General features: G+C 34.0%; 4 protein-coding genes and 1 long non-coding RNA gene across 10 annotated transcripts in view; 2 read left to right on the forward strand and 3 right to left on the reverse strand.

Moving 5' to 3' along the window:
- Window positions 1-214: 214 nt before the first annotated feature.
- LOC108971555 lies at window positions 215-8341 on the reverse strand. 4 transcript variants are annotated; one of them, XM_018937704.1, is made up of 3 exons: window positions 8230-8341; window positions 6930-7082; window positions 215-3655 (listed from the first exon to the last, which is right to left on the reverse strand). In XM_018937704.1, the coding sequence occupies exon 3, from the start codon at window positions 3642-3644 to the stop codon at window positions 597-599; it is 3048 nt and encodes a 1015-aa protein (XP_018793249.1). In that variant the 5' UTR covers window positions 3645-3655; window positions 6930-7082; window positions 8230-8341; the 3' UTR covers window positions 215-596. The 4 variants fall into 4 exon arrangements, with proteins under 4 accessions (XP_018793249.1, XP_018793250.1, XP_018793248.1 ...); XM_018937705.1 differs by lacking the exons at window positions 6930-7082; window positions 8230-8341 and adding an exon at window positions 4490-4670; XM_018937703.1 differs by lacking the exons at window positions 6930-7082; window positions 8230-8341 and adding an exon at window positions 3988-4670.
- Window positions 8342-8810: 469 nt separating this feature from the next.
- Window positions 8811-9667, forward strand: LOC108971541 (ER membrane protein complex subunit 4). The gene is made up of 3 exons (XM_018937671.1): window positions 8811-9005; window positions 9067-9196; window positions 9247-9667. Exons 1-3 carry the CDS (start codon window positions 8950-8952, stop codon window positions 9559-9561), a joined length of 501 nt encoding a protein of 166 aa, XP_018793216.1. The 5' UTR covers window positions 8811-8949; the 3' UTR covers window positions 9562-9667.
- Window positions 9668-10361: 694 nt separating this feature from the next.
- Window positions 10362-10804, reverse strand: LOC108971542. The gene is made up of 3 exons (XR_001993550.1): window positions 10643-10804; window positions 10458-10511; window positions 10362-10395 (listed from the first exon to the last, which is right to left on the reverse strand). It is a non-coding gene; the product is annotated as an uncharacterized LOC108971542 (long non-coding RNA).
- A 1067-nt stretch (window positions 10805-11871) lies between these two features.
- LOC108971557 (protein O-mannosyltransferase 1) lies at window positions 11872-15728 on the reverse strand. Of its 2 annotated transcripts, none has more exons than XM_018937708.1 (5): window positions 14540-15728; window positions 13914-14479; window positions 13266-13783; window positions 12958-13144; window positions 11872-12841 (listed from the first exon to the last, which is right to left on the reverse strand). In XM_018937708.1, the coding sequence occupies exons 1-5, from the start codon at window positions 15358-15360 to the stop codon at window positions 12075-12077; spliced, it is 2859 nt and encodes a 952-aa protein (XP_018793253.1). In that variant the 5' UTR covers window positions 15361-15728; the 3' UTR covers window positions 11872-12074. The 2 variants fall into 2 exon arrangements, with proteins under 2 accessions (XP_018793253.1, XP_018793252.1); XM_018937707.1 differs by having other exon boundaries at window positions 13266-13855; window positions 14540-15727.
- Window positions 15729-16055: 327 nt separating this feature from the next.
- The window catches only part of LOC108971558 (zinc finger protein 184), a 12945-nt gene continuing 12447 nt past the window's right edge, over window positions 16056-16553 (forward strand). The window contains exon 1 of one of the 2 annotated variants that reach the window (XM_018937714.1): window positions 16056-16155. The gene's annotated coding sequence lies outside the window, so the exon portion shown is untranslated. Of the gene's footprint in view, window positions 16194-16553 lie in introns of both variants that reach the window. The other variant, XM_018937712.1, reaches the window with a different exon arrangement.

Here is a 16553-nt window from a genome sequence, read left to right on the forward strand (position 1 = left end):
AACGGAATATAAAATAAGAAAAAATATAGTATTGAACATAAAATGTTGCCTTAATAGGCATTTAGTAAACCTAATTTCAATGACGTTCACTTTGTAATTTTGTAATACTTATACATATATATTATCTACCAAATAATAAAATACGAACGAGATAGTTAATCATGAATTTGTATATACAAAAACGTTTTATATACATAGATGTTGTGTTAATAAAGTTTTTGACAAGAAAATATAAACAGCAAAATGTATACATTTTGCATAAATCGAATGGATTGTTTTACTTTTAACTACAATAGGAATTCACAATTAGTTTTGTCACATTTATCTATTTAACTTAATCCCATAAAAGGCATAATTTCTATTTATGAGCAAAGTGGTTTCAAACTGCACAATGAAATAATAATTTGTGCAATGACTAGTTTAATACATGCAAATATACATATATATCTAAGTATCCTTAAAGTATCCTTAAATTCTAATGATTCTTTGGCAGTGTTAGAAATTTTATGCAAATATTAAGCATTATAAGTAATACGTAATAAAACTGTTTGTAACGAAAATAAATTAAATGTCTTCAAATTATATAATTTAATTAATTATGCCTCTGCAATGTTATCCACCAATTTCTGTTCGGGCATAATTTTCTCTGTTAAATTAGTAGTACTACTAAGAGTGCTATTTTGCGAGCAAACTTCACTAGTAGTTAAAAATCCATGACGTTCTAGTATATTCTGTATGTCCTGCTCTGTAAAGCTGTCTGTTTTATTTACTTCTTTTGTCATTTCATTCTTGGTTAAAGGCTGATGACTTAAAAATGCTTTCTCTACTACATTTGACTGATGTACTTCTTCGGGAAGATAATCCTTCCAATTTCTGAACAAGTAACGGGTGAACTTCTTCAATTGTCGAAATTTACAATACGTAGCTCCTTCAGCAGATTCGAGTTGTTGTGTTTGAATAAGATATCCTTTTTCTCTAAATGCTTTCTCGAGTTTTTCGCGCTGTGTTGATCTTCGCGACTTCTTTTTAGGATGTAGAGAGTGGCAAGTTAACGGGTTAACCGTTAAATTTGCAGAATTATCTTTCATGGAAGATCTTTTTTGTTTAGATATATCATTGCTGTAGTTTGAACCTACTATTATCTGAATTTTCTGTGATTGTTTTTGGGTGGATTGAGCTGCAGAACCAGTGTATAAAGACTCTAACCTTGATGTTGGCAATGACATTGAAACCTCTGTTAATGATACAGATGCTGGTGATAACAAGTTTGCAGTCGGAGACTCAGGAATTTGTAAAATTTCATTACTAAGTTCAGCTGATGGTGGTGGTATATCATTTATTGAACATCCATTTTCCGGTGTCGGCCATGATATTACACAATTAACACCTGGTAAGAAACCAGCAGAGTTTTGTAAACTTTCACGAGGGAAATATTCAAAACCACGGGTTGATTTATCGCCAGTACCACTATAATATCGATAATTACCATTCGAATCCACAGAAAGCATTTTCTTCTCCTCCAACGATGGTTTGTCACCACCAGTGAATTTGAATTTGCATATGCTGACTTCTGTTGGTGTGTTTGGTGTAATTTCCGTCGGAATTGGTGGAATGAATATGGCGGATCGTTTGCGCTTCTGAGGAGTGAAAATCTGATAAGTAGAATTTATTGACGTAGCAACCGCAGTACTCGCCGATGTTGTTGCTGAATTTTCCGACTTAATCGAAGACGGCGTTGACATAAGATCCGGATAATCAATATTTTGGTTGTTTAAGCGTAGAGTCGGAGACATATTCTCTGTTTTTGACATACGAATCAACCCGCTCGGTATTGGTATTTTTAGCGAAAGTTGGTTGTCTTTTTCTATAGTCTCCACAGGTAGACCAAATGGTTGACTACTTTTGTTCACTAAGGTACCTGAAAGTAATTTCTGGTAGTATTGACTTAATGGATGTAAATCAAGTTTTGCTTCATTTGGATGTGAAAATGAGGGCGTTAAATCTGTAGAATTATTTGTATCCACATTTGATTCAACTTTTAGAATAACTGACCTTTTGAGATCGGAACTGGGCATTAAATTAGTTAATTTTGTTTCTAAGAAATTTTCTACACCCAGATTGTGCGCATTTATACATTCAACATCGTCTATTCCGCAGGCATTTTCACTTTCTCCGCTCGAAATCGACAAGTACTCGCATTGCTGATCTCTTACACAGAGATTCAAAGGCAATTCGTCTGTAATATCATGCTTTTGCGCATTTTCCTTTGCAAGTTTTGATGTACATAATGGCGTATTGGGAGTACCGGGTAATATTGTGCCATAGTTTTTATATATTAAGTGACAAATATCAGCTTTTTTGGGTTTCCTACCACGTCGTGGTTTCGAATTGTCTAGCGTTATTTCACCCATGTACGGAAGATCAGCAAAGTTGATGGCCCGTTTTACTGATGCTGAGTTGATAGCGTTAAGAGTTGTTGCATTTGAAGAAAATTTGTTCATTGCGCATTTGAGACTCAAAGAATGAAACTGATCTTTTTCAGAATTATGTGAGTGTTTAGAATCAAGTCGGATCTCATTTTTTACAGCTGATACATGGGAAATTCCAGGTTTTGAAGAGTGCATTCCTCTGACCATATAATTATTGTTTGGATCGTTATAAACTTCGGTTTTAGGAAGCTCCAATCTTGTAGGCTTTTGACCATGTATTCTCTCAACTGGTTCTATGTCTTCCTCTTGAGCCGATCGTTGGATTGCTGCAATCTTTTGCAACCAGCTGCGAACATTTTCTTGCCCACTTTGAGATGGGGATAGTTTGGAGGGGTGAAGATTTTTGGAAGAACGAATTTCGGATGACTTCGCATTTGATTCTTTAACGAAAGGCGTAAGCTGCCCCTGAGTAGCTTCATAGTGAATGAGGTACTCTGGCGGCAGAGCTTGGTGATGAAAACGGAGTTTTAAAACACCTTTTTTTTTGGACGATTTTAGGTCATTCTTTTTATTATTAGTTTGTGCGACGTCAGTACTTATATGTCCGCGTTTGTCTAGATCATTAGCTGCACGATTCTGAACGCTCATTAAACCAGCCTTAACTTTAAGCTGTTGTTTGGTTAATAAGCTGCAACCATTTTGAGGCAACTTTTTGAGTAGTGGTTTAGATCTTGTCGTTGAAGAAAGGTTTTGCTTGATTATAGTTGATGAAGCAGGCAGTAGGTTCGCAGTTTGTGTATTTTCTTCATTTGGTGCTGTGCATATAATTAGGTGACTATCATCATCACCCGCACCAACATTATTGGCGCCATGGCATATTAACGGATCATCAGAGTTTTGTAACAGTAATTTGCTAGTGGTTAAATTTAAGCGACGTTGCTGCCGCTGTTCGTGACGGTGTTGGTCGCTTCGCAACCGTTGACGTGAGTGTTCTTGAAGATTTATTGACTGCTGTTTCCATGTTATGGGATGACTTGAATCTTCGTTTCTGATGACACTAGGTAAATTTACAGGCCTTACATTTCCAATACAATTGTTAGCATTATTTTCAATTGAGGACTCCAGCTGAGGCTCCAACGGCACTGCTGGCGAAATACACATGCCCTTTTTGTAAATAGAATTTGCGCCATTCAAGAAATCAAACTCGTCTTGCATGCTATCAGCAGCTGTTTGTGATACAAATTCAAAAAATTATAATTACATTTATGCACTAAATAATCAAAGTAGTAAAAAATATGGAAATTTTTAATAATCATCATGACTATTTTTCTATTATACAACACTATTTACTTATTTAAAAATAATAATGCACAATTGCATTATTTAACAATAATACTCATACTATTGCGTATTAACAGCAGAATCACAAATTGTAATCACAATTATATTAAGGCAACAGGTTTCCTTGTTATCTCTATGCAAATAACATATGTAAACTGTTTTTGTAAATAGCAGAGAGAAATGAAATGTTAGAATGCAATTAAGCATTCATTATTACCGGTAAATAGGAGTTCCGGCAACATCTCGTACTAAAGTTTGATATGTTATTGAACTAAAAAAATAGAGGCGTATACTTCACTTTACTCTCACATGTTTACACAGTTGTCGTTTTCGCTCAGAGAGCTGTATTTTTAAATTATTTTTGGTATTTTATTTTTTTTTTTAGCTTATTATTGGCAAAAACCGTGTCGTGCTCTTGTTTTATAGCATCCACTTTTCTGTGTATGCGCACAATTTCCTTATGCGAGTTTTTACGAAAATTTAAAATGTTGTTTGTGCTTTTTGTGTGAAATTCGATTCCCTTTATGCGAAAATTACCATATACGGTATATGTATGTGAAAATATTTCTACACTTTGAATTTAATTACATTCTGCAGAGGATTTACTTGCACTCTTTAATATTGAGAATACTTATTTGAGAAAAAATTGGTTTCGTATTATAATAACACGTGGCTGGTTAAGTGAATTGCATAGTTATGACACAAACACATCTATGTACTTGCTTAAATTCCTGTAGTCCTTCCCTGAAGTGTTATATTTGCAATATATTGTAGGTGGTTGCAAACGAATGCGATTTCTATCACTTTTCATTACTAACTTCCTTTTCCGTTTCGTTTCACTTATTATAACTATTGTACGTTTATCTTCTGTCAATCTACGAAAACTTTATCACGCGTGATCATGGTGACATCCAAAATACAACTAAGCTGAATGAAAATAATTTTCCGAAAATCCACCTTAGATGAACAACATACTAACTATCTGCGTGTAAATACAAATATAATTACTACAAGTATGTGTTGGAAGGCTTTTCTGGCATTTGAAAGCTGTTGGGTGAATGCATGTTCTCATCTAGATCGCAGTTGAGATTGCTTACTCATTCAACTCAATTCCTACATTCTCTTACACAGTATGCGCTTCAGTGTTTTCCTGCCGCTAAGCTTTGTCATTCACTTTTCATCAACCATCAACGGAAACGCATGATGTTAAAATTAGAAAAGTCAACTTGTTGAGTACTCCTGCAATAGTTTTGCCCACTGTGGGACAGTAACTACACAGTGTAAATGGCACTAGTTGACTAAAAACTCATATTTGGGCAATAGTCCTAAAATTAAACACAAGCGTAGTATAAATAGAAAATATGGATTATTATAAAAACATTAGCGTGGCAACTGGAGTTAACGTCTGCATATATTTGCTTAAATTATTGTAGGGAGACGTTTAAATATTGAAGGTATTTAGGAAATTGGTCCAAAGTGCATGTTTTCATATGAATAGTTCAAGACTTTTTTAGAACTTAGTTTATAAACATAAACCTAAGCAGAAACCTATATACTCATATGCTTTTATGTTTGTAGGTAATTTTACACGATTTGGTTCTATTGGGTTGTATCTGGTGTTACTATAAATAACTTCCACTAACGGAAACTGGAGACGATGGCGTTGAATCTTTGCAATGCATTAGATACATACATATGTACATATCGAATTCTGAGTATTATGAAAAATATATATTTTGAAGCAATACATAGTCTGACTATTAGTTTCTAATTAATTATTCATACATATATACATTGAGTTATATATAGCTTATTCACAAATATAAGCATCCATTGATACAAATGTATGTCTATAGACACGTGAACTTATGTACCAAAGAAGGAAATGATTTGACTAAGTCTAGAACATACCCGTATTTAAAAGCGGAGGTTTTAACTTGAACCATAAGTTTAAAGTATAAAAATAGTTAGTGCTCATGATAAGGGAATATTAATGGTAAATTTCTATGTTGCATCAAACTCCAAAACCGTTATTTAAGAAGTTTATTATTACCGGCGAACACTGTATGCTATATTACCGCTTATTTGATTGGGCTGGTGTATATACGAGTATAAATACTGAAATAATAAATAGAAAACATACCCAAAAACATTAACCAAAAAAGACTTCTACCAGTCAACCTGGCCAAAAAAGTTTAACTACTAAACCGTACCCAACTGTAATCTACTCCGCAGCCAACAGCCATCACAATCACCAAAACAATATTTACAGCAACAATGAAATCCCGATTCTACCCATTTATAGCATACACGTCCATAAATGTGAAACTTCCTCCTATAAATGTAAACAAATATTGCAATTAAATTTTAAGCTTCTGCGTTGTGGCTGTGAAAATTGAACCGTCAATGTGCAGACGTCACTTGGAGCATTTGTCTAGCAACTGATATTTTCAAAATTATTATAAAAGTTGGTTGATTTTTGTTCGGACACCAAAAAATATGTATTGATGGGGACGCAATTGTACCAAATACACCTAATTCAACGAATATTCAGCAGTGGATCTAATAGTTTCCATTTGTCAAGTATTTTGGTTTATGTAAGTATCTGAACCCATTACACTCCTTCTGGCAGTCTCATTCTCAACACCCATATACGAAAAACCCAATCTTTTGGAAATATGGAAACCAACACTTATGCTATATTATTCATAAAGCTGGTTTGGTTAATATATGGACATACCAATAATTTTTCACTATGTGACTGAATAAGTCAAAAGGTGGGTGTCTAAATGAATTAGACGAGAATTTGTTGTTTTCAAGTGGTTGTATAGTATATTTGCATTTGCATATGTATACCTATGCACATACATATGTATGTGTACGACAGTATGTCCATATACTAGACATACACGTATGTATGTATGTCTGATATTGTACATCGCATATTTAACACAAGACTGTAATAACTCAAAAACCCATAAATTATTTTGGTTAATTATGTTGAAAAAGTGGAAAGTGATAGCAACTATTTAGTACTGATTTTCCTTTTTTAGAAATATATCAGAAAGTTAGGTTCTGAAATGATAATTGTATTCTAAACATCTTTTCTTCGTTCTTCGTTCTTCGTTTTCTGAAAAATAGTGATCTGCAATTACTTACAGTAATATTCGATGTAACTCCAGTTTTTTTGTGATTAAGAAATTGAAGAGACTCAGAAAAGTATAATGCAACAGCGTGATATACGAGTGCATGAGGAGATCTTGGATTTTCACCGCATGGAGTGCTTCCATATTTTGCATATGGGGCAAATACCTGCAAATATAAAATACGTATTATGAACAAAGAAGTCTTTAAATTTTCCAAGTTAAATTAATATGCATATGCAACTACATATGTATGTATGCACATAATGTGACAACCCCAAAATTTACTACAGCTGAAGTAATTTTTTTAAGAATCCAATATTCAAATGATTATCACCCGTATATGCTTGAAAGCTAATTTAGCACCTCCACATACTTTTTCTTTTATACATAAGTACACAAGTATAACACCAGTAGTATGACGAATTTATTTTTGCATGCAATCTAGGTAAAGCTCAAAAAGAAGAATGAAATCATTTTATATTACAAGCGACATTGCAACAGGGTAGTGTATAAGCTGTTGTAGGTGTTGATATTTGAATTAAGCGCTTTAAACAACACATATGTAAGAGCAATAATTCCAAATTAGTAAAGTTGTTAAGCATTGCAATCACATATTTGAAGTATTCCCGGTCGTGGAGATATGTCGAATATGAAAATACACTTTTTATAAACGCAACTGCCTCCCCGCAGATGGAAACTACAAAACTGAAGAAATGCTCAAGCGTAAAATATTATTATGTGACAATAATAAGAAGTTGACCCCTAGTAAATATGTTAAATTACTGTTTAGTACATTTTAGTTTTAAAAATGTAAAATAAGTCTGTAATACCTAATATTAAAACGAATTATAAGTATATTACAGTCGTCCGGTCCGAAAATGCGTCCGTTTTACTTTACAAAGAATTTAACAATAATTTTGTAAAATTTTAAACTTTATAACTCGTCCGCCCACCAAAACACTGAAGTAGACGGATTAATTAAAGCTGAAGTGTTATTGTATAACTAACACATATAATATATCGCATAATTTTATGATTTTTGGTTAATTAAACTAAATGTACGTTAAATACATATATAGCAAATAATGCATTCAGATATTCAAATAAATAATAATACAAACAAAAAGATGCTTATTAGCATAGACATAAGTAACAGCTGTAATTTTTAACGTCCGAAATAGCTACTTCCACATTAAAAAATAAAGTTAAATGCATTTCCATGAGCAGCTTCTCATTAGTCATAAAAAGACATAAAGAACTAAACTTAACAGGTACTCGAATATAATTTTATTAATAGTGAAATACTAACGCACCGAGAAAAAATGAAACAAATGACCTCTCAGCGTCTATCTCTTTAATACACGCATGAAATTCACCAAGTGAATATATTAAAAAGCACTACATTTCAGGAAAATGCGCACCTGCTTACACATATCTTAGTAATTGAAGTTGCAATTTAATACTAACCGAGCAAGCCAGTCTGACGCGGAAAATTTCAGTCGCTGAGCGACTCATTAGTATTCGTACTGCTATCATAACTTTTGTTCAAAATTTTAGCTTCTACCCTAAGTACATTGAGCAATGACTTACCATATCGAATAATCTATATTTTGTTAACATATGTTTATTAATACAAATAGGTGTAAGTGTTCGTTCATTAATTATAATAAAAAAAAATCGTATATTCAACATTAAAACATTTTGAACTGTATTTCGGCTCTCACTTTAAACCAAACGACCGGTATATAAACATGTACTAGTACACTGTTGCCAACTTGGTTTTTTACTATACAAGTCTGTTATTAGCGTTAATGATACAGAGAACGTTTATCATGTACGTTCTCTGTCTATAATTTACGTTCTCTGATATCACTCCCTATTTGACATTCTCTCTACGAACATCGCATTTTGACAGTATTTAGCTTTTAATACATCTTGATATTGACATTCTACGTAATTGCAACTTTTATTTCGTTTTTATCATTATCTTTTTTGTAAAATTATTACACCTAAAATAAAGTAAAATATATAAAATGTCTTCGAAGCAAACAGCTAAAAAGTATAAATGGGCTTTGGATTTTAACAATATGTAGGTTGAATTTCGTCAGTAAGATATTGTATCGAAACGAAATTAAGAAATTTTGTTTCAGAAAAAATGGAGACTTGTCATCTCCTCCGGGTTACAATCCGACAGTACTAGTCAACCACACTGAAGTGGTGAGAGATCAGCGACTTGTTATTAAGAAGTCCTGGGACTTGGCGCTTGGTCCTTTGAAGCAGGTAACATATGTTTTAATTTAATAGCTCTGATTCAATTGAATTAATTGCAGATTCCAATGAATTTGTTCATAATGTACATGTCGGGTAGTTCCATATCGATATTCCCCATAATGATGGTTGGCATGATGCTTATCCGACCACTTAAAGCAATGTTTTCCACTTCAGTCACATCCAAAATGGCGGAAGGAGCACAAGGCAGTGGTCAGAAACTCATATATTTTTTGGGAAATATGGCAAATGTAGCTGTCGCATTATACAAATGTCATAGCATGGGCTTATTACCAACACATGCATCTGACTGGCTCGCATTTGTAGAACCTCAAACACGCCTTGAGTATTATGGCGGTGGTGTATCGTTTATTTAAAGCAAATATATAAAAGTCACAAACAGAAACGACATAAAACATAGTTTTACTATTCATCATTGAATCTAATAAAATACTAGTAAAGAGCGCTTTATAAAAGACCGTTGACAATGTAACCAAGTATTACATACTTATTAGATCGAGAAAATCACCTAGGATTTTCCTTTATAAAAGAGGCTCTTAAATTCGTGTGAAGTCTGCAATTCAAGAGATTAAAATGAAATGTTCTTAATACAGAATATGAGTGCAGCATTAAAATAATCTAACAAATATTTACACATGTTTCGAGAAACAAATATGGGTTTCAATTTATTTTCAATAGGAAATTAAATATAACGTTTTATAAAATTGACTTGCTTCTAAATTTGAAAATATTAACCATTGAAATGTATAAATATGATAATCCATTTGATTCAATTGTTTGGTGTTTTAAATTAGCATGATACCCGTGATGCTTGGATATTCATAAATTATAATGGACGATAATAAGTGATGTTTACGTTTTGCTTGATGTGGTAAAGTTGCTCATTTCATAGTTATGCTTCATTTGCGTATGGGAGAAATCAAAATAACACAATTGAATACATTATTGTAATTTCATTGATATTTTTAAAAGAGGGGAAAGTTTATTGCTCCAACATTTTTAATCGCGGGTATTTAATCTTTCGACTTTGCATACGTTAGAATACAGCATTATATACGAAAAATTAAAACTAATGACATGTATGCAGTTTAGTATAAACAAAATTTCAATAAAAATTACTTTTTTCTATGTTCGTCCGCAAATTCTTTTATTTTATCGACCAGCTTGCCGGGTTCATCTACACGAGGAACCTCAAAATTGAAGATGAAAATGGTCAAATAATATATAAATTAATTTATATTAATGATCCTACCTCATAATTTTGACTTATATAAATTCCAGTATATATACCAGCACCAAATGTTATCTGAAATTGAAATACATACATTTATAAGGTAAAAGTTTTCGGCAAGATTAGCTGTCACACTGAATTACAGAGATATGTAAAGATAGATAATAAAGAAATAACTTGATTGAATATTCGTTGAATTTCATTACCCTGATAATTATGATTATGTGATAATTATACAGACATTGTTATAAGAAACGACACACAATTAACAGCACTACGTCATAGATACTTGTAGTATTTACTACGTATAAAATCATTAATGGTATTAACTATGTTTCGAGGTTTCCATTATTCCGTTCTTGGCAAGATTGGACTATATAATAAATAATTATTTTATTGTGAAGAAACTTACCAAAAATTTGAACATGTCGGAAAAATCAAACGCCACTTTGAAGAGTTTCTCAAAAACTGAGCACTAAACAAAAAACGAAGATAAAGCGCAAGTGACAGCAACAACAAGTTGTTTCTCGCAAAAGCTCCACAAGAAAAATTGTTACTTTTTGGAGAGTATGCTGGTGTTGCTCTTTTCTAGGTTTGTTCTTATAGATTAGGTAACCAGTAACTATTTTGTAAGATAGAACTTTTTTTGGAATCGAAATAAAAAACAAATAACATATGTTGGCCAATTACCGCTCAGCTGGCAGCCAAGAACTGAATTCGTAGGAATGACAGTCTTTTAGTCGACGAATATGTCATAATCTAAAAATACTTTCTATTTTAAATAAGCCAGGGACGGTTCTTATAATAAATTAAAACTAAAATAAGAATTGCCGAAATTCACAATAATAATTATTTTTATCGGCATAGTTATGTATATAGTGTAGTTTTACAACATTCTTAAATGTCTGTCAATATTAAGGATTCTTTTTTTCAAATAATTGATGAATAAATAGAAGTTAAATTAACTAAAGCATTAATTAATTCACACTAGAAGTGTATCTCAAGAATTTATCAATCGCACACCTACACATACATATGTATACATATTTTAAATGGATAGATTCTTCGGAAACGAATATGACCAACAGTTGTTTTTGTAGAACTTATATTTTTATTTCTACGTAATAAAAGTTTATAAACAATTCGTTTATTCGTTTTTACATTTCTCATACATAACTGTAATGTTTTTTACGTACAACATAAATATTTACTCCTGCAGCTCACTTCTAAACGGGTTATTAAAAAATGTTCTGGGGCTTTCGTGGGCTTCCAAATTTAGATTTTTGAAGGATCAGTGGAAATATAAAGTTAAGTAATACTACATTTGTAGACGATATCCCCATATTTCCGATTCCAAACAAAGGTAAATTCACGAACAGTTGAAAACGCGGTTGCAAACGAGTCAATTATAGAGGAGAATAATTCAACATTTTTATGTTTATTAAATATATATTTATTAGCATATGGTGATTAAATATTATTTTTATTAAAAGTCTATTCTTACATTTGCGATGAATTCGCTGCCATTTTTTAATAAATTAGACGTACTTATTTTATCTACTGTATGAGTGTACATATATGTACATWTATATTAATATTTATAACAACCATCCGATGTGTAAGATACGTTGGAAATCGTTAAATCCGATTACTCGTAGACTTGTGGACTTGTATTATAAAGTCCCAAGTGTCTTTCCATCGTAAACTGATCACCTTCTGCGGGCTCAGTTTTTGCATGCCATAGGTTAATGGCAAGAATTTTATAAAGACCCATATAACATATACAAGCCATATTAAAATACCTAGACGATAGCTTCGGACTAACCAAATCCGCTGTGGCTGTAAAGTACCTTTAACGTTATATTTACAATTAACATAACAGTATAATCGTAGCAAATAGTCAATGTGCTCAAATACATAACATAACAGTAAGAGTTTGAATAGGAAGGCAGGTAGATAGTTATGCAGAAACAGTGCACGATCCATTGTAAAATATGGTAAATAATGTATAAAGTACGCAACTAAAAAGATGTCACCGACTTGGCGAAATCGGTGCCATTCGTGTTCTGGCAGATCAAAATGGAGGCGTCGTCGACGTAGTACATAGAATATATTCAGTAAGATATACAAAATCAGTGCTGCCGTTCCGGTGTACCAAATAATTATGTTGCCCAACAAATGTATCTGACTGCCAGTTTTTGTGTCAACCCAATAAGCAATGCCTTTATCTAACAATGGCCATTCGAGGGGCGAGGAGCTGTACATGTGGGTATCTAGCTGTTTTGTGCCCCAAAGCATTTTCGTTTGCAATTCGAAGAATTTTGCTAAAAAAGTTAGCTTTGTCTTTTTCGTTGGAATCATCTCAGCTTTAAGCAGTTGTCGTTCCCGTTCACGTTGGTCCTGTGCTGTGTTACGAAAGTTATTATTCATTATTAAAACCATTTTCCATTATTTAGGTTGTATATGTATAACCGCATAAGCGGTTTCTACGTCAGTGAAGAAGAAGATAATAAGTAATTACTTTTTGTATAACGATGTTCTTCAACATTCCATATTGCGTCTTTGTGCTCCACGCTCCGGTCTGCCACCACTTCATGTTGATTAAAACCCCATTCTGGAAGTTGACGCCCGCTATAACGTAACGCTGCACCCGTGGTATGATGAATTAGTCGCACTTCCGATTTAATGGCATGCCATATATTTCCTTCCTATAAAAGTAGTTTTGAGCATAATTCATATAATCAAAGATTGTAATTCATAGATGAATTATCTGAATATGGAAATTATCTTCGAAGCATACTTCATTATTTTCACTTATTTATTACCTACCGTCTCGCGGTTCAAAATTTCTACACGCCACAATAACTCGCCAGGCATTTTAATTTCATAGTCGATATAACAGGATACCTCCTGACATTGTGGGGTCATGGGTGCGGCCACGTCATGAGAGTTGAGCCCACGACTCGTGATCCCATGTACTAATTGAATAATATCTCCATGACGTATAACATCCAACTCATTCCCGACGACTAAATCTTCTCGATGTGGACGCTTAATAATCCACCAGTTATTTACGTCTTTAAATGAATAGCATGTGACTTGTTGTTGATGTGAAGAGCCACGCTTATCTGGATATCGCACTGGATACACGTGGGTATGTGAATGTAACCAACATGTACGACCATGTGTGTGACGCAGAGTTACCTGTGAACCATGAGCCACTTTGAGTGGTTGACCTTTTGTTATCGAAGCTAATCCACCATCAAGAGAAGCTTGAAAGGCACTTGTCATTATACTATCATGTGGGCCAGCACGATATAATAGTTGCAAATGAACGAAGAAAACGCCTATATACAACATAATTGGCACAATTGTGAATAAAACGATGCGGCCAAARGTTTGTAAAATAATATGCAGATCTGTAATATGTAGAGATAAAATATGTGAAGAGTAAGGTAGAAAACTTGAAGAACTTGCTTGAAAGCGTAGCATCGTAAAGTTTATCCCATAAAAATCGGCAAGAAAGGTAGGCTGTGAGACCATATGTCAAAAAGCCTGCATATTTTACACTGCTTGCAAAAGAGAAACACGATGCGGACGCTAATCCAAATATCAACCAAAGAGAGCTACCGAAACGACTTTCTTGAAAACGCAACATGCAATACAGGCCACAGGCTTCAAATAATAAAAGCATTGACTCCATCAAAATAAACCGTGATTGTGTGAGCAATGCATTATCCAAAATAATAAGTATTCCTCCTAACAAAGCGGACCATCGAGAAAGACGTGCGGCTATGAGAAGCTTGTAAACGATAGGCGCTAATGCGCTACCACACAACGCTGGCACAAAGCGTAACCAAAAAATTGGCATATTTTTGTTATATTCCGCTCCGATATGTGGAAATGTGTAATTGCCATCGTAACCGCCGGCTGTGTATGCAACCGCAGCTATGAGTTGTTTCCCTAGCGGCGGATGCTGGTCGAAGAAGAAAATGTTTCGCATGTAAAGGGAGATATATTTGCCATAATGTATTTCGTCAAATCTGCGAGACAAAACATAATGCATTACTAAATGTAATTGCATGACATATAGAGAAACTTACACAACATGGTGGGGTATAGAAAGCTTATAGAAACGTGTGAAAGCTGCCAAAATAAACAAGATCCACGTACACAAATCCAGCTGCAGGTGTACGGTAAGATATTGCCCTAGCGAAGACAAAGTAGAATCGCCGCTTGTTGTTGTTTCTGCGGCAGCACGAAATACTTTCGCCAGTGCAGCATCACTGCCTACACCTGAATCTGGTGAGCCATCGCGCAGAGCTGCCGCAGCAATCGCTGGTACGGTAGGTGTCGCAGTTGTTTCGTTTCGACTCAAACCAGTGACGGTAGAACTTCTACTCCGTCTGCTACTCTTTGTATGGGACACACCTGACGACGAAGATGCATTTGAACAAACCGATGCACGTTGAATACATTGATGGTGGTGTTTTTGCTGAACAAGTGCTGTAAAATGCTCATTCAACGCATTTAGACGGCAGTTGACGTCGCGGCAACATGCTATGCTGCCATTGTACAAAGTGGGAGAAGTTGTGCGCAATATCAAAGCGGTGGTGGGATTGCTATTTGATGTGTTACTTGATACATTGTTACTGTTAGTTTGTTGTTTTGCTGTTCTTGGCATTATACCAACAAGTATGTCGCTTAATGAGAAGCGTTGAAGTCTTTTGTTTGATGACGCGTTGGCTAACGTCGCTTTATCAAATGGATCATTCGCGCTATAGTTTTTAACTGGGTCACTTAATGTGTTTGTAGTAGTGGAGGTAGTAACAGTGAAAACGGCACTTGTGCCTATGGTTGTATTTTTTGATTTCGATTTAACTAACGGCTTACGGCGTTTTACGGTGGTAGCAATGCTAGACATGGCAGTTTGGGATGTGCTTAATCTGTTAACTCACTTTATATTTTTCCATGCAAAATACTCCAAGTTGTTATTATGACTTTTCATCTCCTCCTTTCATAATAAAACAAAACCTCATTTTGGTCAAATGTTAATAATTAAAAACTTGTACTAGTGTACATGTTTCATTATTGGAACACAAATTATTTTATATTTGAATCTATTATACTCTAGTCTAATAATTGAATATTATTAACCACTTGAATTACACATTACACATGCGCGACCAGTTTATTGGAATGTTGTAAGATTTCTACTACTAGTGTGTGTATGTATCTCACAACACAAAGCTCGACTTCGTGGTTGCAACCGACGCCACGTATTCCGATTTAACAACTAAATCTTATGGCTTTCGAAGTTTTGTGCGCACCTTCGGCCAACAACTGGATGGTTAAACGTGTTGCTCACAACAGTGTGTTTTGTTTTTTGCTTCTCAGTTTCTTAAGCAATGCATTCTCTCTTATACACAAAGACTATGTTTTGGTTTTTATTATTATTTTGTTCCCTTACAAAACCAGTTATTTTATCCACCTTGCACAAACAGGAAAATATTTAAAATAACTAACTGTACTAAAGTAAACAATTTTCTAAATAATCTGAACAAAATCACTTCATAAGATTTTCTATTATTGCGTTAAGTATTGCTGGAGTAACTCAATGTATTTATGCAAGTAGATACTCGTTCTGAGGTTCGGTTTAAGCTGCATCTTAAAGTGAAGTAACTGGTCATAAAAAGCGCTGCAACTATTTAAACAGCTGGTATTGGGATAAGTATTAGTGGCAGACATAAATTAAAGGTCAATATATTTTTCGTTAAGATTTATTTATGTGAAATGCATTAATTGCATATGAATTAAAATATATTTACTAGAATGATGTCTTCATCATTTAATTATATTATTTATAAAAGAGTGCTTAGATGTGATGTGATTCACGCCTGAAGCTGGCTGCCAGTTGGCTCTATGTAAGCAAATCAGGCACAGTGCCTGGCCAATGCTTAGTTGACTGTCGCGCCGCGATGTGATGTATAATAATTTGAAAGTCATGCGGTAAATTTGCAAGAAATTGGCTGCCAGTTGGCTCTACATATATAAGCTCCGTGCCCGACCAGTGCTTAGGTGACTGTTGCGCCGCGATGTGATGTAATTTGAAAGTCA

Source organism: Bactrocera latifrons, unplaced genomic scaffold (assembly GCF_001853355.1).
Source record: "Bactrocera latifrons isolate USDA-ARS-PBARC rearing strain unplaced genomic scaffold, ASM185335v1 scaffold_347, whole genome shotgun sequence".
NCBI classification, from domain to species: domain Eukaryota; kingdom Metazoa; phylum Arthropoda; class Insecta; order Diptera; family Tephritidae; genus Bactrocera; species Bactrocera latifrons.